Source organism: Podarcis gaigeae (genome assembly GCF_964106915.1).
Source record: "Podarcis gaigeae genome assembly, chromosome: 10".
Classification (NCBI taxonomy): Eukaryota; Metazoa; Chordata; class Lepidosauria; order Squamata; family Lacertidae; genus Podarcis; species Podarcis gaigeae.
In genome coordinates this window covers 2,962,311-2,986,043 of record NC_139686.1, presented here as the reverse complement: position 1 = coordinate 2,986,043, position 23,733 = coordinate 2,962,311, and the positions used below count along the sequence as shown (strand labels likewise).

The following is a 23,733-nucleotide window of genomic DNA, read 5'->3' as shown; positions in this document are numbered from 1 at the left end:
TGGTAGCGAGAACACTGGTCCCGATTCCTGGGACTCCTCCTCCCTACTGCGTTCTGGTGGCGAAGCTGGTCCTGATTTCCAACTGCTGCTCAGGGAGTCCCCGCTGGTCCCTTCCTTCTGGGGTTTCCCTCTTGGCCCCCCCTTCTCCCTGGCCATCAGCGCTCCCTTCTGTGAATCTTCCGATTCGCTGGAGAGGCTCGTGGAATCCCTCTGGCTACTGTCACTGCCTACCCCTCCCTCGGATCCCTCCTCCTCGCTCTCCATTTGGTCCCCCTCCTGTGTCTCTGCTCCCGAACCTCTGACATCCATCCCCCCCTCGAAACCCCCCCTGCCCCCTCCCCCTCTTCAGGTGCGGGTTCCGGGTGCTCCAGCGTCGTGGGGGTGAGTTCAGGATACAGGTCGTCCCCCGAGGCGTGCAGCCATCGGGATAAGTCCGGGAAGTCCTCCATGGTCTCGTCGACGGTGATCTCCTCTGCTTCTATCTCCTGGGTGGTGTGTTCGAAACCTGGAGCCTCCCCCAAATCACCCAAGACCCCCTCTCCCCCTGTCGCCTGGGGTGACACCTCGTCCCAGGGTCCCTTCAGCAGGTCTCTGCGCCAGCCCACTTCGGGTTGGTCCTCCCACCAATAAGATCCCCCCGTGCCAAACCCTGAGAGCGATCCCTCTGGGGAACTGTTTCCCGGGGCTGACTCCTCAGCTGAAGAGAAACCCTGGAAAGTGCTGGCTGAGAGTGTGGGTTTGAACAGACAGTCGTCGAAAAAGTCCGCTGGCATGGGCTTGTGTGGGAAAATTGTATGGAATTCTTCCTTGAGCCACTGCTCCTCCACTGCATAATCCAGCACCCACCTGTTGGCGCTGACCGGGGTGTCCTCTGTGGCGAGGAGATATTCAATCCCTTCCTCCCCCCACCTTGAGTCTAAAATCTCTGTGGCTTCATTGAGTGGCTCCCCTCTCGGCGACCCCCCCTTCGTGGGCGCTTCCCTGAGCGGGTCTGGTGCTGTTCCTGGCGCCTGAAACCTGTGAGGGGCCTTGTAGGGCGTGAGCACTGATCTATGAAAGACCGGGTGCATTCTGGACCCCTCCGGGAGTGTCAACCGGAAGGCCACTGGGTTGATCTGCGCCTCGACTTGGTAAGGCCCTAGCTGCTTGTGTCCGAGCTTCTTCTTGGCCAACGATCTGGCCGGGACTGCCTGGGCTGCTAACCAGACCCAGTCTCCCACCGGGATATCCTCCCCAACTCTCCTGTGTCGGTCTGTCTGCACTTTGTAAGCCTGTTTTGCTAGCTCTAACTGCCTCCTGAGCTGCTCGTGGACCTCCTGCAACTCCGCTGCCACGGCCTCTGCTCCCTGCGGCTCCCCCTCCCTCACCTTCTCCAAACCCGGGAAGGTTCTGGGATGCCGCCCATTGTTGGCGAAAAACGGTGTCACCCCTGTGGACACGTGCTTCGTGTTGTTGTAGGCAAACTCGGCCAGCGGTAGGTAGTCCACCCAGGTCGAGGGCTGCTGGTTCGCGTAGCATCTCAGGTACTGCTGCATGATGGCGTTGACCCTCTCCGCCTGTCCGTTTGTCTGCGGGTGTCTCGCCGACGCCAGGCTGACCTTGACGTTCAGGAAACCCATCAGCTTCTGCCAGAAGTTGGAGATGAACTGGCGCCCCCGGTCGGACAAGATAGACCGTGGCAGGCGGTGCACCTTGAACACGTGGTCTATGAACAGCTTAGCGGTCTGCTCCGCCGTGGCCACCTTCGCGCAGGGAATGAGGTGGGCCATCTTGGTGAACAAGTCTACTACCACAAGTACTGCTGTCTTGCCTCTCGAGCTGGGCAGATCTGTGACAAAGTCCAGAGCCACCCTCTCCCACGGTTCGAACGGTGTCTGTAGCGGTTCCAACAGGCCCGCCGGCGGCCTGTGTATTGGCTTGGCCCTTTGGCAGGTGTCGCACCTTTTGACGTAGTCCGCGATTTCCCCCCGCATCTTGGGCCACCAAAAGTCTCTGGCTACTAATTCCACCGTCTTCTCCTTGCCGAAGTGCCCCGCGCTGGGCGCGTCGTGCAGCTGTTGCAGAACTCTCGCGCAGAGATCGTCTCCCGGCACGTAGAGGGCCCCTTTGCGGATGAGCAGTCCGTCGCGTATTTGGAACTCGTCGTCCCTCGCCGTGCCGCTGCGCACCTCCTCCATCTTGGCCCGAGCGAAGGAGTCCGTCTGCAGCGCGCAACGTACCGCGTCCAGGTCCACCGTGGCTGAGGCGCATGCCCATGCCTTCGGCACGAAAATGTGCTTGGCCGCCTCCGGTGCCTCTTCCTCTAGATACTGCGGTTTCCTGGATAGCGCGTCCGCCATGATGTTGTTGCCTCCTGGGATGTATTCTATCCTGAAGTCGAAATCTGCAAAGAACTCTGCCCAGCGGATGTGTCTCTGGTTCAGGAACCTCGCCGTGCGCCAGTACTCCAAATTCTTATGGTCCGTGCGGACCTGCACCATGTGTTTGGCTCCGATGAGGAAGTGCCGCCACGCCTTGAAGGCTGCATGTATGGCCAGCAACTCCCTGTCCCAGATGGTGTAGTTCTGCTCTGACTTGCTGAGTTTTCTGGAGTAGAAAGCGCACGGCCTCCAGTCCCCCTGGTGGTCTTGCTGCAACAGGACGGCCCCCACGGCCCTGTCTGAGGCGTCTGTCTCCACCCTCATGGGTCTGCTGGGGTTCACGTGTAGTAGTTGTTCTTCGGACGCGAATAGACGCTTGAGCTTCTAAAAGGACTGCTCCGCCTGCTCCGTCCAGATGAACTTCTTCTTCTTGGAACTGAGGGTGTCGGTGATGGCCGCCGTCTGCATAGCGAAACCCTTGATGAATTTGCGATAAAAGTTGGCAAAGCCGACAAACCTCTGGACCTCCTTTCGATTGCGCGGGCTTTTCCAGTCCAGCACCAAATGTACCTTGGCGCTGTCCATGGCGAGTCCCTTGTCGGACAGCTTGTAGCCCAGGAAATCCACCTCCGTCCTGTCGAACTGGCACTTCTCCAGCTTGGCGTAAAGCCTGTGCTCCCGCAGCCGCTGCAGGACTTCCTTGACATCTCTCTCGTGAACCTCCTGCGACTCCGAGAAGATCAGGATGTCGTCCAGGAAGCAGACGCACTTCTTGTAGAGAAGACCTGCTAAGACATGGTGCATGAAGGCCTGAAAACAGTGGGAACCATTTTGTAATCCAAAAGGCATAACTCTATATTCATAGGTGCCCAGCGGCGTAAACATGGCCGTTTTCCACTCGTCGCCTTCCCGCACGCGAATGAGATTGTACGCTCCGCGCAGATCCAACTTAGTAAAGATGCGACCCTTCCTCACAGTCACCAGCAGGTCATCGATCTTGGGCATAGGGAAGGCTGAGGGCTTGGTTTTCGAATTTAAAACGCGGTAATCAACTACCAGCCTCTTCTGGGGCGTGTCCCGCTTCTTCACAAAAAACACGGGACTGCCCCCCACCGCCTTGGATTCCCGGATGAATCCCCGCCTCAAGTTGTAATCTATGAACTCCCTGAGTTCCTGCAGTTCATCCTCAGACATGGAATACAGTTTCCCCGTCGGCAGCGTCGCCCCCGGCAGGAGGTCAATCTTGCAGTCGTAGGGTCTGTGGGGAGGCAGCTTGTCCGCTTCCTTCTCGCAGAAAACCTCCAATAACTCTTTGTAGTTGTTGGGTACAGCCTGCAGCATGCCCAAGTTTAGCTGTGGTCCATCCTCGCGCCCCTCATCTTCCTGGTTAGCGAGGATGCAGTGTTCTGCGCAGTAGGAGGAGCAGAAGGTCAGTTGACGCTGGTACCATGCTAATGCCAGGCTGTGCCTATCCAGCCAACTCATGCCCAACACTATGGGTGTGTCTGACAGGCGGGTGACGTTGAAGCTGATGACTTCGCGGTGATTTCCAATTTGCATCACCATTGGCGGCATCTGCTGCAGCACTTGCCCTCCCAGTAGCTCTCTGCCGTCCACCGTGACGACGTTCAGGGGCACCGTCGCTGGCAGAAGCGCTATGCTATGTTTCTGGATGAAATCCACACCTATAAAGTCTGCATTGCTGCCAGAGTCAATAGTAATAGGAACTTCCATGGTGAGCCCATTGGGAAGTTGGAGGGATGCGGTGAGCCGCACCACTGGTTTGGGTGGGAGGGGGTCTGTGGGCTGTAATAATCCTGAGGACTGCTTCACTGACTCGTCTGGCTGGGCCCCAGTGGCTCCACTTCCAGCCAGACATTGTCGTTTCCCTGCTGTGGTGCACTCTGCTGAACTGCTCCTGTTACTGTCGCTGAGGCTGCAGTGTGCTTGGAAAACCTCTGGGGACACTCTTTCGCCATGTGCTGAGCACTGTCGCAGATGTAACACTTCCTGTTCCCTCTAGGAGGCTTCAGTTTGACTGCTCCCGGCGTTAGGGCTCTGGCTGCTGACTGAGCCTTGGCACCACCTATCTCCATCGGCTCCTCTGCTCCTCCCAGCGGAGGCGTGGATTGAGCGCGCGCCGTTTCCCTGGGAAAGGGGGGCGGTGCTCTTGCTGGCGTGCGTCCCCAGCGCCCTTCCTCCTTGCCCCAAGGGCGTTCTTCCAGCCTCACTCCAATCGTTAGCGCCCTCTGCACCACGTCTTTGGTGGTCTGGGGTCTCTCCCCCCTTGCAATTTCATCTTTCACAGCTCCGTTCATCCCTTCCCAGAACAGGTCCCTGACGGCAGCTGACTCTTTCTCCCACCCCAGCGCGTTCACCAGTGCAAAAAAGCGGGAGTGATATTGTCTTACAGTGGCTCTGCCTTGTCTTAGTCCATGAACCTCTTTCCTGGCGATATCCACATCAATCTCTGACAAAAAACACGCATCCATCGCTTTAATGAAGGCAGCCGCATTTTGGAGGGCTGGATCCTTATCTCTCCAGAGATTGCGCAACCAGGATTTAGCTTCTCCATGGAGATGCGCTACTATGAATCCCACTTTCTCCTCCTCATCTCTAAAGTCCTTCTCCAGCAACTTTAGCGCATAAACCACGTCTGCTCTGAAGTTAGGATACTGCTGCAGGTTCCCATCGAAATGAGACACAAGGCTCCCTCCTCTCTTCCCCAGCCCAATCCCTTCTGGTCTGGGTCCCGGTAGCCCCTGTGTAGTCAACACGTCTAACCTGGTTCGCAGATCTTGGCAGACAGCAGCTGCTTCGTCTTCCTTCTTTTTGGATGCCAAAACTTCTGCGGTAAGTTGTGTCACTGCATTTCACAGGCTTGCTATTTGCTCTTCAGTAGTCATTTTGCCTGGTATTCGTGAGCTCGCGAAGCACCAATCTTTGCCCCTCGCTGCGTTCCCTCACGTTGTGAGGTTGTAAAAGGAGAGGGGACTTACTGTCAGAGCTGCCTCTAGGTCCCAGCTCGCAGAGGACCAACGCCTGGTTGATGTAATGTACAAAAGTCTTTATTGAAGTTTAGTTTCCATTCCAACGCCAGAGCGTGCAGCCCTACGTTTTAACCTTAGATCGGCGAAGTCCCCTCTGGATCTCCACCCCTTCCGCACCAGTTTAAGATCCTAGCCCTGCTCCACCTCCTGCGCTGTTCTTTCCTCCTCTGGGTCCTTCTGCCCACCGGGGTTTCCTCCTTCCTGGATTCCTCTGACGCTGACCCCCCTGAGTCTTGCCCCTCCTTCCGGCGGGCTTTAGGACCTGGCTCCCTATCCGGGCTACCTGCTGTGCCGCTCGCCTGTACATTTGAACTTGGCGCGCGCGCCCAGCTGGTAACCTTCCTTCTGACCGTTTCCCCGCTCCCCGATGTAGGCGTGGTCAATCCTGACTCATCTCCTCTCGCTGGTAGCGAGAACACTGGTCCCGATTCCTGGGACTCCTCCTCCCTACTGCGTTCTGGTGGCGAAGCTGGTCCTGATTTCCAACTGCTGCTCAGGGAGTCCCCGCTGGTCCCTTCCTTCTGGGGTTTCCCTCTTGGCCCCCCCTTCTCCCTGGCCATCGGCGCTCCCTTCTGTGAATCTTCCGATTCGCTGGAGAGGCTCGTGGAATCCCTCTGGCTACTGTCACTGCCTACCCCTCCCTCGGATCCCTCCTCCTCGCTCTCCATTTGGTCCCCCTCCTGTGTCTCTGCTCCCGAACCTCTGACATATATATATAAGACCTTAATTTTTTTATTACAGGATTCATCCTGTCCAGCCTTTGCTAGCGTGTGAAATGAGCGCAACTGTGCGGTAGGTGGACCATTCTTTGGTACTGTCCTTCTTTGGGATTGGGATTCATGTGTTGCAGAAAACCCCCCTCCCAATCATTCAGTTTGTACAAACACCACACACACACACACACACACACACACACGCACACACACACACACACACACACACACACATGACATACGCAATGTTTCTGTTATAAATTCATAGAAAATCAGCCATACATCGGAACTGCACAGTTCCACTTTTATTTTACAGCATGAGGGAAGGACTATCAAAGGGGGGGGAGACTTGACACAAGGCAGCCACAATTCCCCAAGCGTACAAACACGTCCACAACGTCCGCAGATTTCTCCCTTAACACATAGAATCCGCTTCTGGCTCCAATTGTATCGGCTGCTTTGCTGAGCCTCTTGGCTGTTGTGCCTGGACGGGGCCTGTGTCCAGGGTCCTTGTCCTGGCCTGAGTCAGAGGCTGGGGTGGGGAGCTGGGATTTGGGGGGAGTCTTTTAGCTGCCCCCCTCCATTCCTGGTTTGAACAGCACCAAGACCTAAAACACGGAGGGATCTAAGCTCGTGGGGTGGGGGAGGATGTAGCACTTGTGGGGGGGGGACACCTCTTTGCAGCTGGATCTCCGGGATCAGCCCCTCCCCCGCTCTCCGATCCACTAAAGGAAGAGGAGAGGGGGGAACTTTCTCCTCCCCCCTCCTCTATAAATCCCCTCCCCTCCCGGCACATCCTCCTCCTCTCACCCCGCCCCCACCATCCCAAATCCCTCCCCCAATACATGGCTCCTCCTCCTCCTCCAATCCGGCTTCGCTCCGGGAATGGGGGGGTGTGAGCCCCCCCAACTGCCTGCTTCTCCCGGAAGTGGAGCTTCCGCTCCGGATTGCTGCTCCGCCCCGTGGCTCTGGGGGGGGGGAGTTAGGAAAGGGAGTTAGGAGGCAGGGGACCCCCCCTGTGGATGTTGCAGGAAAGGAAAGGAGAATCGGGAGCGAGGACAAAGAGGTAAAGGGGTCGCGGGGGGGGGAGGAGGGAAGAAAAGGACCCAGAGACCCCGCCAGCTCCCCCAAGCGCCTTCCGTGGGGCTGGGATCCCTGCACGCCTGCAGCGAAGGGGGCTTTCCTTGGCAGGGGAGGACGTGGGGCGCCCACCCATGGGGTCCCACGTGGACTCCCCGGCCCCCTTTCCCCCGCGCAGGCATCCCTGGGGCGCGGAGAAGCGGGCCAGGAAAGGGTTAAGGGGTGCGGGAGGCGCCGGGATAGAGACCCCCCTGTCCCTCCCCGGCTTATCTTGGGGGGGCAATAGGGACGGAGAGATGGGTCGCGCATGGCGAGGGGTGAGCCGGGCAAAGGGGGCCTCTGGGTGCAGGGGAGACTCTGGGAGAGAGGGAGGGGGCCAAGGGTGGGGGGAGGAGGGAGGGGAGCATCCCTGGGGAAGGAAGCGCAGCATTGGCGGGGGGGAGGAGACCAGTCTTTGCGGAGGGGGAGACGTCTCCATCGAGGGGCTGCCTTGGCTTCTCCCTCCAGCCCAGGAATCAACCCCCCCCTTCAATGCGACCAGAGAGGGATTCCTGGAAAGTGGGGGGTCCTGTCCCCCCCACCCCTTCTTTCCTGCAATCTCCATCCTCTTCCCACCCCATAAGCCCCTGCCCTGTCCAGACACAGCGATTCGGCCCAGTCCACCCACTGGTCCCCGAGAGGAAGAGGAGAGGAAATCCCCAGAGGAATAGGGGAGGGGGGAGGCCTTCTCAGAAGCGGCTCTTGGTTTCCCCAATCCCACCCAGGAAGCAGCCAGAAACCTTTTCCTCTTTCTCAGGCTTCCATCTTTAATGTCTTTTCCGCTGAGGGTGAGGATAATGTACACCTGTCATTAGAAACAGGGGTGCAGAGTTCATGGAATGGCGCTCAGGGCTGATACAGAAGTTGCACCTCAAAAGCATTTCTGTTCCTCTTATTCTTTGTAGGCAATGTCAGAGTGACTGACAAGCTGAGATACATCCAATGACAACGACTGCATGAATCATCCCAGTCAAAGGACCCATTTTCATGATAGAGAGTGCCTGTGGCTGGAGGCTCTACACCGGGTGTGCCTGTGCAGGCCAAAGACTGCCAGTATTAGCACAGGTGAGGTCTGTGACCTTCCCAAATTTACACACTGTATGTGAATGAGAGTTTGTGGGTGGGATTATAATTTACGGCAACCCTGTGATTTTCTCCACCCATAACATTTCATAAGCTGATATTGCAGTACAAATTCCAAAATAACTACAAAAAATCACAATGTAATAAGAATGATTGTAGTATTTACATCCTGTCCATCTGGTTTGGTTTCCCCAGCCACTCTGGGCAGCTTCCAGTACAGTGGTACCTCAGATTATGTACTTAATTTGTTCCGGAGGTCCATACTTAACCTGAAACTATTCTTAACCTGAAGCAACGCTTTAGCTAATGGGGCCTCCTGCTGCCGCAGAGCCGGAGCCTGATTTCTATTCTCATCCTGAAGCAAAGTTCTTAACCTGAAGCACTATTTCTGGTTTAGCGAAGTCTGTAACCTGAAGTGTATGTAATCTGAGGTACCACTGTACACATAAAAGACAGTAAAACATCAAACATTAAAAACCTCCCCATACAGGGCTGCCTTCTGCTGTCTTCCAAATGTCAGGTAGTTGGTCATTTCCTTGACCTCTGAAGGGAGGGCGTTCCACAGGGCGGGCGCCACCACCGAGAAGGCCCTCTGCCTGCTTCCCTGTACCCTCACTTATCACAGAGAGGGGACCAGCAGGAGGACCTCAGAGGAGGACCTCAGTGTTCAGAGTGAAGGATGGGGGTGGAGACGCTCCTTCAGGTCTACAGGGCCAAGGCGGTTGAGGGCTTTAGGTCGCAGATCTTGCTCCTCCATAATGATCTCCAAGACTGACATATAGTTAGCAGAGTAGAAAAAAACACTCAGAGGCAGCAAAAAATCCATTCAGCAGATAAATTTAGTACTGAAGGCAAAGAAGCATAAGAATCCAAAAACTGAATTTACAGTAAAACCCTAACATAGCATAGCAAAACAGCACTCAGGTAAGAAAAACACAAGCAGAGTAGAGAATAGCAGAATAGGAAGTGGGCCCAGGCGCCTTTCAAGACTGTAATTTATAAACAATTCAGTGCCAGAGTAACCTTGGGACTGGATAACAAGCTTGGCTCACTCCAGTTTAAACCAGCTTCTTCTGGTTCCCAAAACAAGGAAGGTTCAGCATAATCTCATTACAACTTATTCCACCACCTGCTCTCAGCAGAAAGGAAACTCCCTGATCAGCTAAAATATTCCAGCTAGAGAAAACATCAGCTTTGACTCACACAGAGTAAAACCAACAGAACCTTCTTGAACTAATAGACTAGGAATGATCTCTATACATTAGATCAACAATTTTCTTTTCCTGAAAAATGCAGCCATGACACTTACAGGTCAACACCATCAGTTTGAATTGCGCTTGGAAATGCACTGGGAGCCAGGGAAGATCCTTTAGGACCAGTGATATGTGGTCTAGGCAGCTGCTCCCAGTTACTAGTCCAGCTGTCACATTCTGAATTAGTTTCTGTTTCTGTTTCACCTTCAAAGGTAGCTCCATGTAGAGCGCATTGCAGTAGACCAAGCAGGAGGTAACCAGAGCATTGACCACTCTAGTGAGACAGTCTGTAGGCTGGTAGGGTCTGCCTGCCACCTGTCCCCTAGGGACAGTGCTTCTGTCTTGTCAGGATTCAACCTCAATCTGTTAGCCGCCATTTATCCACAAACCACCAAGGCCACCAACACAGGCCATTCACTATCTTCACGGGTTCTAATTTAAAATACAGGAAGAGCTGGGTATCACCCACATGCCTCTGAACACCCAGCCAAAAACCCCTGATGATCTCTCCCAGCGGCTTCATATAGATATTAAAAAGCATGGGGAGAGGACAGAGCCCCGAGGCACCCCACAAGTGAGAGCCCAGGGGTCTGAACACTCATCCCCCAACACCACTTTCTGGACATGGCCCAGGAGGAAGGAGGGGAACCGCTGCAGAGCAGGGTCCCCAGCACCCCAGAGGGTCCAGAAGGATACAATGGTCAACCGTCTCCAAAGCTGCTAAGAGATCCAGCAGAACCAGGAAACAGCTTTCCCCTCAGACTCTAGCCCATCCGAGATCATCATGCAGCATAACCAGGACAGTTTCTGTTGCATGATGAGGCCTGAATCCCAACTGGAAGGATCATGGTGGCAGAAGCTTTCCTGGTCCTGCACCCCCAAAAGCTCCAGGAACAGGACTTTCATTATGCCTTCTTGACTGTGGGATTCACTGACATATGCCTTCTTGACTGTGGGATCCACTGTTGTTCTCATCCTCTCCATCCACCAGGGCCTGCCTTCAGCTCAACAGAATTCCCTAATACACCAAGGATTTGAGACCCATCAGCTATCCTCACCTGGTTTAGCCAGCCAGTTGAAGCCGTTCCTGGGATTGTGGCCCCTATTCCATCCCGACAGCTTCTGGAAGAAACACGTGAGAGCTGAGTGCAGGGTGGGGACCAATGCTGGATAAATTACCCCGTAAGGTGCATGACATTTCCCCCACCAAAGGTACTACCGCTTCCCTAACACACCATGACATCGTATGATTATGATCTTTAAGACAGAACAGGAATAAATTCATGTCCCCAGAAATAACACAACTTCAGGCCATTACTGAATCAATACTACATTTCCAAGTTACTACATATTCCACTAAGTACAGTTTATCATTTTCCCTTGAATATCCTGCTTTTCAGTGTCATTTTAGGATATTCCTGCGGCAAAAGACGGGCACGTGATCAGACAGCACACCGTTCTTTAAAAAATCAAGTTGCTTTATGAACATTGGTTGAAGATTAGGAAAGGTTGCTGATGCATTACTATCATTTGACATAATTGCAGATTCATTTCCTGAAAGTTGGGAACATGGGTAGGAGGTGAGGGAATGTAGGAGACGTGGAAATAGGAGAAGGTGCTAATGGAGCTTGATGTGTTCTCTTTCCCTTTGTTCTCTTCCTTGAAATCAAAACAGGATTCCCTTTCTTCCCACTCTGAAGAAGGAGATGGAGAAGACAGTCAAAACTCCAGGGGATTGGGTACCTTTCCCCCCCATTAGGAATAGAAATTAAAATGTGTGAAATGCGGACTATGCATCATTGAATAGAACGCATAGTTCACATCAACGACCTCCAACAGGGGAGAAACCATTTAAAGGGATGGAGTGTGGGAAACATTTCACTGATATTGGAACCCTTAGAACACATCAACGGATTCACACAGGGGAGAAACCATTTAAATGGCTGGAGTGTGAGAAGAGTTTTAGTATTAGTGGAAGCCTTAGAATACATCAACGGACTCACACAGGGGAGAAACCATATAAATGTATAGAGTGCGGAAAGAGCTTTAGTGATAATGGAAGCCTTAGAAGACATCAAGGGACTCATACAGGGGAGAAACCATATAAATGTATAGAGTGCGGAAAGAGCTTTAGTGATAATGGAAGCCTTAGAAGTCATCAACGGACTCACACAGGGGAGAAACCATTTAAATGCCTGGAGTGCGGAAAGAGCTTCAGTCAGAATGGAGACCTTAAATTACACCAGCGGATTCACACAGGGGAGAAACCGTATAAATGTCTGGAGTGCGGAAAGAGCTTTACTGGAAATGGACACCTAAGAAGACATAAACGGGCTCACACAGGGGAGAAACCATATAAATGTATAGAGTGTGGAAAGAGCTTTAGTGATAATGGAAGCCTTAGAAGACGTCAACGGACTCACACAGGGGAGAAACCATTTAAATGCATGGAGTGCAAAAAAAGCTTTAGTCATAATGGAAACCTTAGAGCACATCAACGGACTCACACAGGGGAGAAACCATATAAATGTATAGAGTGCGGAAAGAGCTTTAGTGATAATGGAACCCTTAGAAGACATCAACGGACTCACACAGGAGAGAAACTATTTAAATGCGTGGAGTGCCGAAAGAGCTTTACTGATAATGAACACCTTAGAAGACATCAACGGACTCACACAGGAGAGAAACCATTTAAATGCCTGGAGTGCGGAATGAGCTTTACTGATAATGAACACCTTAGAAGTCATCAACGGACTCAAACAGGAGAGAAACCATTTAAATGCTTGGAGTGCGGAAAGAGCTTCAGTCAGAGTGGACACCTTAGAAAACATTGGCAGACACATGACGGAGAAACTGTTTAAATGTATGGCGTGTGGTAGGAGCTGCAGTCAGAGTGGAACCCTTGATTTATGTCAACAAACTCACACAAAAGACAAACCTTATAAATATCAGGAACGTAGATAGAGGTTCAGTCCTAGTGGAAGTTCTAAATCAACAGACTCACGGACAGGAAGAACTTTAGGAGTTGAAACCCTACAAAGCATCAACAAACTCAAAGAGGAGAAGCAGCTTAAATGAAGAGTGCAAAAAGTGCTTTATTTACAAAGGAGTGTTTAAGGAAAATCCAGGGACTCTCACAAGGAAGAACCCATTTAGATGTATGGAGTGTGGGACGTCTTCCTCTCAGAGTCCACTCTTTTCTTCACAGAAATGAACTCACCAGGAAATCAGTAATTAACACATGTTAAGTTCTGGAATTAAGTTCTGGAATTTATGTGTAAAACTGTATAGTAATGAAATATTGAAGGCAATGTCAAACAATGTGATTATAATCTAAGATGTAAAGTACCTTTTGATAGAGAAGGGGTGAGGGTTTATCTGGATTTCTGGTGGTCAGTGAGGATTAGGGCTGGGCGATATATTTTTTCCATATTGGTTTCTAGACCACATCATGATAACCTTTCAAAAACAACTGATATGGCAACACCCCACAGATCACAGTGTCGGGGATGCTCATTTGCCTGGAAGCAGCCGGCAGAAAGCTTTGCTTCGTGAAGCCCCAGCCGATGGCGAGTTGCTGACTTCCCTCCAAAACCACATGAAGGGAAACACACCTCCATTGCCCTGTGTCCTTCCAGCCTCTTTCCTCCCTTGCTCCCTTCTGCCGGATTGTGTGCCTGACTTAGATATCCTGTGTGCTGTATTTCTTTACGGCTGAAACTGGATTTGCTCTCAGAAGCAAAGTTTTGTGTATCACTGGGGGCCCAGGGAGAACTGTATGCTTTGAAAACTCAGTAAACTATTACTGAAGACGTCCTGCTGCCTCTGTGTGTATTTTTGACCTCAGTGTGGGAATTGCTCTACACATGGCCCCTACCCTGCCGATACTTGGCTCATGCCCTGGAGTTGCTGTACTCAAGCATGCAAGATGGGTGCATCTGTGTGTGACTTGCTTTTGCACCAAACTCACCCCCACCACCGCATGATCTCCGAACACTGCTTCTTCACTAGAACTTCTCGCTGCCTCCTACGTGTTCTGAAGAAAACTTAAATTGCTGTAATTTAATGGGAGATTTTCCCCAAGCCTTATTGCAAGAGGGGGAAGGATGGGTTGCAGGTACAAGGGAAGTTTCCTGGGGGGGGGCATCTTCCCTCATGAACCCCATGGGGCAACCCCAGAGCTCCTGCTTATTCTGGGGTTTGGGGAAGATAGTATTGTTTATGTTTTGTTGATGATCTTCTGATGTTTTGGAAGAATCAGGCTTTGTACCCAAGCACCCTAGCTCAGCTGAAAGAGCACTTTGACATGAAGGATCTTGGTGAGGTATCCAACTATCTTTCTCTGCAGGTGGAGAGGGACCAAACAGGTAATTTTTTGGTACACCAAACACCGAAAATTGCTGATGTATTAACCAGGTTGAATCTGGTTGATGCAAACCCAGCAGACACACCAATCGTGACAGGTTACCAGGTAGATAGTACTGCTGAAGCGTTTTCTGACACTACGCTGTACAGATGCATTCTAGGCAAGTTGAATTTTATTGCTAGATGCTCAAGACCTGACATAGCTGTAAGCACTAACCTGCTTAGCAGACATGCTAACAATCCTACTGGATAGGAAAGCTCTGAAGCGCATAGCCCGCTATTTGAAAGGGACTATGCACTACAGCCTGAGGTTCACCAGTCAGAAGACTGGAGGTCTTGAAATCTTTGCAGATGCTAGTTTTGGAAGTGACACCACGGATGGTACAAGCACTTCTGGAGTATGCTACATGTACAACCACTGTCTGTTTGACTGGCTGTGCAAGAAGCAGACGACAGTAAGCCTAAGTTCCTGTGAAGCAGAACTCAATGCTCTGTCATTTTCACTCATGGATTGTGAATGGTTGATGCAACTGTTTAAGGACATCAGAGTTTCTATGAAATGTTCTATACAAGTGTATCAAGACAATAGATCCTGTTTGGCTTTGCTGAACTCAGAGAGTTCCTTTTTTAAAAAAAAGATATTTATAAAAATTTTCAAGAAAATCCAGAAAAAAGGGGGGGAAAGAAAAAAAAGAATTAAAAACACTCAACGTTTACAATCCTTATTTTCAATAACCTATTTCCACGACTTCCCCGCGCCTCCCCTTCTTGTATTCCATTTCCAATTGTTATTTCAACAAGTTATTATCCCCAATTTTTAACCTTATTATATTTAATTCATTATTATATTTAATTCATTTTATATATCCAATTTTAACTTATATACATCAGTCTTTATACGTCAGTACTCCTTCTTAAAACCTTTTTCTAAGGTCGACCCAAATTCCCTTCCACGAATTCCCCATTTTTATACTAATAACAAAACAAAATAAAAAGAATCAGAATATAATTATACACCCTTTGGATTCCCAAACCCCACCCTCCCTTTCCCGGTTTCGATCCCCAAACCAATGTCCATCAGTCCATCTGCTATCATCCTGGAGACCTCACGTCCGAGGCTCTTAATTCTCTCTCAATTCCTCTCTGCCGGTTTTTTTGATAGTCCTTTGTATTAAACACCAAATCTCGGAGAAGCTCTGTCCCAATAATGTCCATATTTCTTCCAGCCAGACCTCCGTATTTAAAAGTGGAGCTCAAATCTTGTTTCTTAATCCTTTTAAGTCCAAATGTCTCAAAGGATCCAACTTCCACCTTGATCAAATTTATAATCCATAGATCTTCAGATCTCCACAAAAGGAGATCTTTCCATTCTTCATTCTTCAATTCAAACCAGATTTTCATCATCCAGTCCTTATTTTCCTTTGTATCCATCTTGACAGGCCTCTGGCTCTCCTTTGCCATCTGCAGCATTGCAGCCCCTCCTTCCTGTTCCTCCTGATCAGCATATATCTCTTTCTCCATGTGATGGGATAATGAGCTGCTTGTGCGTAAAGCTTGATCCCTCCGGGTTTTGGCTGGTCAGCCAACCTGAGTCTCTAACGGAGCCCCCAAAGCATGACTCCGTCAGTCGCTGGTAGAATCCGACAGTGGGCGTCTACGGAACTTACTCCAACATAAAAGCTGTTTGACGGACATGCGCCTCCTGGACTCTCTGCGTGACAGCTTCCGGCGAGGGGTGGGGGTTCCTAAAGGGGGTCTTGTTGCCTCCTCACTGTTCTCACTGGAAGTATCCCAGAGCCTCCCCTCCGACTCCCTTTCCCTTTGAGCTCCTGCTCTCCGCCTACTGGTTCCCTCTTCTGCTGCAGAGTCTCTCCTATTCTCCTGGAGCCTTTCTACCACCTGTTCTTCCGATGGCAGTTCCCTGACATCCACCTCCCCCCCAGGGCCCCCTTCACCCCCTCCCGCCTCCTCTCCCACTGGCGGTGAGGGTGGAAAGCCCCTGAAGGAACTCTCCTCGTCGTCCGTGGATTCAAACACTTCTTGCCACGGCTTACCGTCTCTTGCCCCGTCTTCCTCTTCTTCGTCGGAGTCTGCTTCCTCATCCACCCCTGACTCTGGGAACCCTTCAAACTCCCCTTCCTCATCGGTGGTCCCGAAATGTTCCCTTCTAAATCGTGCCACGGGCTGCGGTTTCCTTGGGAAACGCCTATGAAACGTTTCTATTAAAATCTCGTCATTGACTGCCTCTGCCGGTACCCATGTATTTTCTGACTCTTCCTCCCCCTCCCATTCTACCAAGTATTCCACCTGATTCCCCTTCCACCTGGAATCAATGATTCCTGCCACGTTCATGTCGCGTTCTCTCTCTTCTATCACGGGCGTTTGGGTGACCTCCCTCTCACGTTCCCCCCACTCACGTCCCTCTCGGTACGGCGACAGTAATGACCTGTGAAATACTGGGTGCAATTTCATGTGACTGGGCAATCTGAGTTTGAATGCTACTGGGGTGACCTGCTGTATGACCTCAAAGGGTCCCAGTCTTTTGGGTCTCAATTTCTTACTCCCTCCCTTGAACGGTAGTCCTTGGGTGGATAGCCACACCCGGTTTCCCACCCTTATAGTTTCACCTTCCCTCCTATTTCTGTCTGCTTGCTTCTTATATTCTTCCTTGGATTTCTCTAAGTTGAGTTGGAGCTGACGGTGGATCGCTTCCATCTCTTCAACAAAATGTTCCGCCGCCGGCACGCGCCACCTCTTCCCTCCCTCTCCTGGAAAAGCCCGGGGATGACACCCATAATTTGCCAGAAAGGGACTCATCCCTGTGGACACATTCTCCGCGTTGTTGTAGGCAAATTCTGCCAGAGGTAACTTATCTACCCAATCATTTTCTCTGTCCTGAACATAACACCTCAGGTATTGTTGTAAAATCCCGTTTGCCCTCTCTGCTTGCCCATTTGTTTCTGGGTGCCGGGCAGTTGAAAAATTGATTTCCACGTGCAGTAAGCTCATGAGTTTCCTCCAGAACCTGGAAGTAAACTGTTTCCCTCTGTCGCTGACCACCCTCAAGGGGGCGCCATGCAACCTGAAAATATGCTCTACAAACAACTTGGCGGTTTCCTCCGCTGTGACCGCATGTGAACAGGCTATAAAATGACACATCTTAGTTAATAGATCTACCACCACCATGACCGCTGTCTTGCCTTTGGATTTTGGCAGGTCCGTCATAAAATCTATGGATACTGCCTCCCATGGCCGTTCTGGTGTGGGTAAGGGTTCTAATAGCCCCGCCGGTGCCAGCCTCTCCCCTTTCGCTCGCTGGCACCTGTCGCACCCCCTGACATATTCCCGTATGTCCTCCCTCACCTTGGGCCACCAAAACTCCCTGGTAACCAACCACATGGTCTTGTGCTGCCCGAAGTGCCCCGCTGTGGGGCTGTTGTGCAACTGCTTGAGTACTCTGCCCCTCAGTTCCCCATCGGGTATGTACAGTGCCCCTTTGTAATACAACGCCCCGTTCTTTTCTTCAAACCCCCCTGTGTTCTCCTCTGTCCTCCTGAGTTCTCTTAGTTTCTCTTGGGCGTATTCATCGTTCTCAGTACTCGCTATCAATTCCCTCTGCCCCACCAAAGCCGCCCCACACACCCAGCGGTCCTCAGGGATTACATGCCTTTCCTCAGGCGCTCCCTCCCCCTCTAAGTACTCAGGTTTCCTGGAAAGAGCGTCCGCCCTTACGTTCTCGGAGCCTGGCACGTAACGAATTTCAAAGTGGAATTTGGAGAACTCCTGGGCCCATCTCACTTGTCTCTGGTTCAGCACTCGGGCTGTTCTCCAGTATTCCAGATTTTTGTGATCAGTTCTGACTTGAACCTTGTGCTGCGCCCCAATCAGCAAGTGCCGCCATTTCCGGAATGCTTCATGAATGGCGAGCAGTTCTCGGTCGTATACTGTGTAGTTCCTCTCGGATTTGTTCAACTTCCGCGAGAAGAATGCACACGGTCTCCATTCAGACGTATCTTTTCCCGGCTGGAGAAGCACGGCCCCCACCACTCGGTCTGACGCGTCAGTCTCCACTCTCATTGGTTGTTGTAGATCCACGTGCAAAAGTTGCTCTTCCGACGCAAACGCCTGCTTTAAGCGTTCGAATGCCCGCTGCGCTTCTTCCGTCCAAACAAATTTCTTCTTGCTGCTAAGACAATCCATGATGGGCGCTGTTAAATGGGCAAAGTTTTTGATGAACTTCCTATAGAAGTTTCCGAAGCCCAGGAACCTTTGCACGTCCTTCTTGGTCTTTGGTGTTTTCCATTCCAGTACCGCTTGAACCTTGCTGGGATCCATGGCCAATCCCTTGTCAGACAACCGGTACCCCAGGAATTCCACCTCCCTGGTATGAAACTGACACTTCTCCAGTTTCACCCACAGCCGGTTTTCTCGCAGTTTGCTCAGTACCTCTCTTACATCTCGCACATGCTGCTCCTCATTTTCAGAGTACACCAGGACGTCATCTAAGAACGCTGCGCAGTTCTTGTAGAGCAATGGCCCCAGGACGTGATTCATGAATGATTGAAAACAGGCTGAGCCCCCTTGTAATCCGAAAGGCATAACCAGGTACTCAAAAGCCCCCAAGGGGGTGAACATAGTGGTCTTCCACTCATCCCCCTTTCTCACACGTATCAAGTTATATGCCCCCCTAAGGTCCAGCTTGGTAAAAATTTTCCCTTTTCTCACCCGTGTCAGAATGTCATCAATTCTAGGCATAGGGAAAGTCACTGGTTCTGACACTGCATTTAGGGCCCTGAAATCACACACAAGCCTGGGTTTACCCGTGTTTTTTTTGTCCACAAAGAACACTGGGCTGCCCCCCACCGCTCGTGACTCTCTGATGAAACCTCGCTTGAGATTCTTGTCAATGAACTCCCTTAACTCCTGCATCTCACTGTCTGACATCGCATACAGCTTGCCCACTGGCAATTGTGCTCCTGGGAGTAAGGTAATTTGACAGTCAAAGGGTCTGTGCGGGGGCAGTTTATCTGCTTCCTTTTCGCTGAATACGTCAATCATGTCAGCGTATTGTCGTGGCACCCTCCCCTTGTCCATCACTTCCATCCCGGCTAGAGTGGCCCTGGCCCCTGCCTGAGCCTCTCCCTCCTTGCAGTGTTCTAGGCAATGTGCTGATCCAAAGGAAACCACCCTCTGATGCCAGCCTACTAGCGGATCATGTAGTGCCAGCCAGCTCATCCCCAAAATAATAGGAGCTCCTCCCAAGGTGGCTACGTTAAACGCTATCAGTTCTGTGTGTCTTGCCACCCTCATTATCATTGGCACAGTCTGTTGGCTCACTTCTCCTCCCAACAGTTCCCTCCCATCAATCGTGGTAACCTGCAAAGGCTTACTTAATGGGATAGTCTGTATCTGGTGTTCAGCTGCAAACTCCTTACTCATGAAATTACAGGAGCTGCCTGAATCCAATAGTGCTTTTATCTTTAGTGGGTGTCCGTTTGACAGTTCCAGCAACACCTCTATCACAAGCGCTGGTCTTGGAGGTTCCGGCGTGGGCACATTCACTACTCCTTGGCCTGGCTGCTGTGCCCTGATGTTGGCAGCCAGGCGTTGGCTTTTACTTGCTCCTTGATTTCTTCTTCCTCCTTCCCCCCAACAGTTCCCGCCATCCCTTGCCATTCCTTCCTTTGCGGACAGACTCTGGCAAAGTGACCTGGCTGTTGGCAGAGATAACATTTCTTGGCACTCTTTCCCTCCTTCCTCCGCCCTTCACTGGTGTTTGAAACTGCGTGCGCGCGCGCTGTTCCAAGTTCCATCGGCTCTGCTGGCGGGAAAGGCTGCTCCGGAATCTCTGGAAAGCGGAAGTCCTTCCAACGTTCCCCCTTTCCTTCCCGCTTTTCCAAAGCTCTTGCCTCCTGGCACGCTCCTATGGACAGCGCAGATTTAGTCAGCTGGTCCATAGACTCTGCCCTAGGCGCCTGGGAAAGTTCATCTTTCACTGCCGGAGAGAGCCCTTCTTCAAACAGCATTTGAATAGGTTCACTCGCTAGGTCCCACCCCAGTCTATGTATCAACATGGTGAACTCAGTCCAGTACTCACGTACAGATCGGCTCCCCTGTTTACACGCCATTAACTGCCTGCGCACCACTCCCTGCTCAATCTCGCTGGAAAACATCAGGTCCATGGCGCGGAAAAACCTCCTTGTGTCCTTTAAGATTTCATTGTTGGCTGCCATCAGGGGTCTAACCCAGTCCTTCGCCCCTCCCTCTAGATGGCCAATAACGTACGCCACTCTAGAGTTCTCATCGGGGAAGTCATCAACCAGTAGATTGAGAGCATATTGCATCTCTGTTCTAAAGGCTTGATAGTTCCTGGGATCCCCCCCCAAATTTCTGCACCAATCCAGGCACCTTTCTGGCAAGAGGGGTGGTTTTCCCCTTATCCGCATCTTGAGCCCTCCTCTCCTCGAGCCTCGCCGTTTGCAGCGCGAGCTGGACCTCCAACGCCCTGTACCTTTCTTCCAGGTTTGGACCCGCTCCAGCTCCAGCTCCTGCTCCTCCGGTTCCAGCTGGTTCGCTCATGATGCCCTCTGCTTGCACAAGCTGCTTTCAAAGACTGTCGGATTGCTGTGATGGGATAATGAGCTGCTTGTGCGTAAAGCTTGATCCCTCCGGGTTTTGGCTGGTCAGCCAACCTGAGTCTCTAACGGAGCCCCCAAAGCATGACTCCGTCAGTCGCTGGTAGAATCCGACAGTGGGCGTCTACGGAACTTACTCCAACATAAAAGCTGTTTGACGGACATGCGCCTCCTGGACTCTCTGCGTGACAGCTTCCGGCGAGGGGTGGGGGTTCCTAAAGGGGGTCTTGTTACCTCCTCACTGTTCTCACTGGAAGTATCCCAGAGCCTCCCCTCCGACTCCCTTTCCCTTTGAGCTCCTGCTCTCCCCCTACTGGTTCCCTCTTCTGCTGCAGAGTCTCTCCTATTCTCCTGGAGCCTTTCTACCACCTGTTCTTCCGATGGCAGTTCCCTGACACTCCACTTCCTCAAATTTCTCAGATTTCTTTTCTTGTTCAGCTGCCTGGACTTTTTGAGTCAAGTCCTTATCCAACTCAGTAAGTTTATTTACTGTTGACTTCAAAGTTGTGACACTTGTAGCCAAAACATCACTTTGCTCTTGCAACTTTCCCAAGAGAAAAAAAGCCTTGTCCAGTTCAGCCTGTATTTTTCCACCTGTAGCCATTCTTGTAATGTCCCTGAACCCCCTCTAGAGGGATTCTGGTTATTTAGTATTCCTTCCAGTTCAAATCCAAAAGTCAAGTTAACTTGTTTCAGTTCTTCTTTGTTTCCAAGAATTTATAACTCTATTGTAACAAATATAACCAGCAAATACAACAGAAACAAAGTTCTCTATTTTTTTCCAACTTTGACAGCTAGTTTGACAGCTGTCAGAATCTTCTATGTCTCCTCAACAGGCTCTCTCTCTCGGATCACTCCCGGATCCGGGGGGGGGGGGGGAATCGTATGATTATGATCTTTAAGACAGAACAGGAATAAATTCATGTCCACAGAAATAACACAACTTCAGGCCATTTGTGAATCAATATTACATTTTGTACAGTTTATCTATTTGCCTTGAATATCCTGCTTTTCAGTGTCATTTTTGGATAGTTCTTTGTCAGAAGACAGACACGAGATCAGACAGCAAATCATTCTTTTAAAAATCAAGCTGCTTTGTGAACAATGAGTGTGGATTTGGAAAGTTGCTCATTAATTACTATCATTTGACATGGCAACTTCATTTCCTAAAAATTGGGAACATGGGTAGGAGGTGAGGGAGTGTAGGAGATGTTGAAATAGGAGAAGGTGCTAATGGAGCTTGATGTGTTCTCTTTCCCTTTGTTCTCTTCCTTGAAACCAAAACAGGATTTCCTTTCCTCCCACTCTGAAGAAGAAGATTGAGAAGACAGTCAGAACTCCAGGGAATGGGGCACCTTTCGTTTCATTAGGAATAGAAATGAAAATGTGTGAAATGTGGAATATGCTTCATTGAATGAGCACACATAGTTCACATCAACAACCTCCAACAGGGGAGAAACCACTTAAAGGTATGGAGTGTGGGAAAAATTTCAGTCAGAGTGGACACCTCAGTATACATCAACAGACACAAACAGGGGAGAAACCATTTAAATGCATGGAGTGTGGAAAGAGCTTTAGTGATAATGGAAAACTTAGAAGACATCAACGGACTCACACAGGGGAGAAACCATTTAAATGCCAGGAGTGCGGAAAGAGCTTTGGTTTCAACGCAAACCTCAATAGACATCAATGGACTCATACAGGGGAGAAACCATTTAAATGCATGGAGTGTGGAAAAAGCATCGGTTTCAATGCAACCCTCCAAAGACATCAACAGACTCACACAGGAGAGAAACCATATAAATGTATGGAGTGCGGAAAGAGTTTCAGTCAGAGTGGACACCTCAATATACATCAACGGACTCACACGGGTGAAAAACCATATAAATGTATGGATTGTGGAAAGAGGTACAGTGATAATGGACAACTTAGAACACATCAACAGACTCACACAGGGGAGAAACCATTTAAATGCATGGATTGCGAAAGAAGCTTTAGTGATAGTGGATCCCTTAGAAAACATCAACGGACTCACACAGGTGAGAAACCATTTAAATGCATGGAGTGTGGAGAGAGCTTTAGTGATAATGGAACCCGTAGAACACATCAACAGACTCACACACGAGAGAAAACATTTAAATGCATGGAGTGTGGAAAGAGCTTCAGTCAGAATGCAATACTTCGAACACATCAGCGGACTCACACAGGGGAGAAACAATTTAAATGTATGGAATGTGGAAAGAGCTTTAGTGATAATGGATCCCTTAAATGCCTGGAGTGTGGAAAGAGCTTCAGATTCAATGCAACCCTTAGAAGACATCAACAGACTCACACGGGTGAAAAACCTTATAAATTTATGGTGTGTGGAAATGTCTTCGATCGGAGTGGAAATCTAAGAAAACATCAGCAGACTTACATTGGAGAAACCATTTAAATGTATGGAGTGTCGAAGGAGCTGCAGGTCTAGTGGAATCCTTGATTTTCAACAACAAACTCACACAAGAGACAAACCATATAAATGTCAGCAAAGGTGATAAGAGTTTCAGTCCTAGTGGAACATCAACAGACATGCACAGGAAGAACTTCAATATTTGCCACCCTACAAACGATCAACAAACTCAAAGAGGAGAAGCAATTTAAATGGAAGGATTATAGAAAGTTCTTTAGTTATAATGGAGTGTTTAGGAAACATTTAGGGAGTCTCACATGGGAGAACACATTTAGATGTATGGAGCACGGGACATGTTCCACTCAGAGGAAATCTGTCTTCTTGCTACAGGGCCAGCTGAGTCTGTCTCTCTTGTCATTATCTCCAACTAGGTAACTCCTGTCTAATCTGCTCTCTGTCTGTGTCTCTCCCTGCTTCTGAGACCACTGGAAACGAGGGGGGCCGTTTCTCACCCTCCAGCTCCTCTTCTGAGGAAAGCTAATCTGCTTGAGAATGGATTCCCCCATATTTGGCTTCAGACCATTCCCTGACAAAACACATTGCTCTGTGTCCTTCCAGCCTCTTTCCTCCCTTGCTCCCTTCTGCCGGTTTGTGTGCCTGACTTAGATTTCCTGTCTGCTAAATTTTTTTACTGTTGAAACTGGATCTGCTCTCAGGAGCTAAGTTTTGTGCCTCACTAGGGACCAATGAGAACTGTATGCTTTGA

At 50.4% G+C, this 23,733-nt stretch overlaps 4 protein-coding genes across 5 annotated transcripts in view; all 4 read left to right on the top strand.

Moving 5' to 3' along the window:
• LOC310825819 (uncharacterized protein) overlaps positions 1–13,390 on the top strand; it is a gene marked incomplete at its 5' end in the record, with an annotated part of 35,816 nt that extends 22,426 nt beyond the window's left edge. Inside the window, one exon of the mRNA XM_083699640.1 lies at positions 11,502–13,390. Coding sequence (XP_083555766.1) covers positions 11,502–12,439 — 938 coding nt within the window. The 3' untranslated portion in view covers positions 12,440–13,390. The remainder of the gene's footprint in view (positions 1–11,501) is intronic.
• Positions 1–23,733, top strand: part of LOC310826027 (uncharacterized protein) — a 179,230-nt gene that overhangs the window by 142,861 nt on the left and 12,636 nt on the right. The gene's annotated exons all lie outside the window — the stretch shown is intronic.
• LOC310825817 (uncharacterized protein) overlaps positions 1–23,733 on the top strand; it is a 48,414-nt gene that overhangs the window by 12,045 nt on the left and 12,636 nt on the right. Inside the window, exons 4-5 of the mRNA XM_083699638.1 lie at positions 8,148–8,307; positions 10,570–10,713. The gene's annotated coding sequence lies outside the window, so the exon portion shown is untranslated. The remainder of the gene's footprint in view (positions 1–8,147; positions 8,308–10,569; positions 10,714–23,733) is intronic.
• On the top strand, positions 6,345–23,012 carry LOC310825818 (uncharacterized protein; the record flags this gene model as incomplete). Its single annotated transcript, XM_083699639.1, has 2 exons — positions 6,345–7,189; positions 21,866–23,012. The coding sequence occupies exon 2, from the start codon at positions 21,993–21,995 to the stop codon at positions 23,010–23,012; it is 1,020 nt and encodes a 339-aa protein (XP_083555765.1). The 5' UTR covers positions 6,345–7,189; positions 21,866–21,992.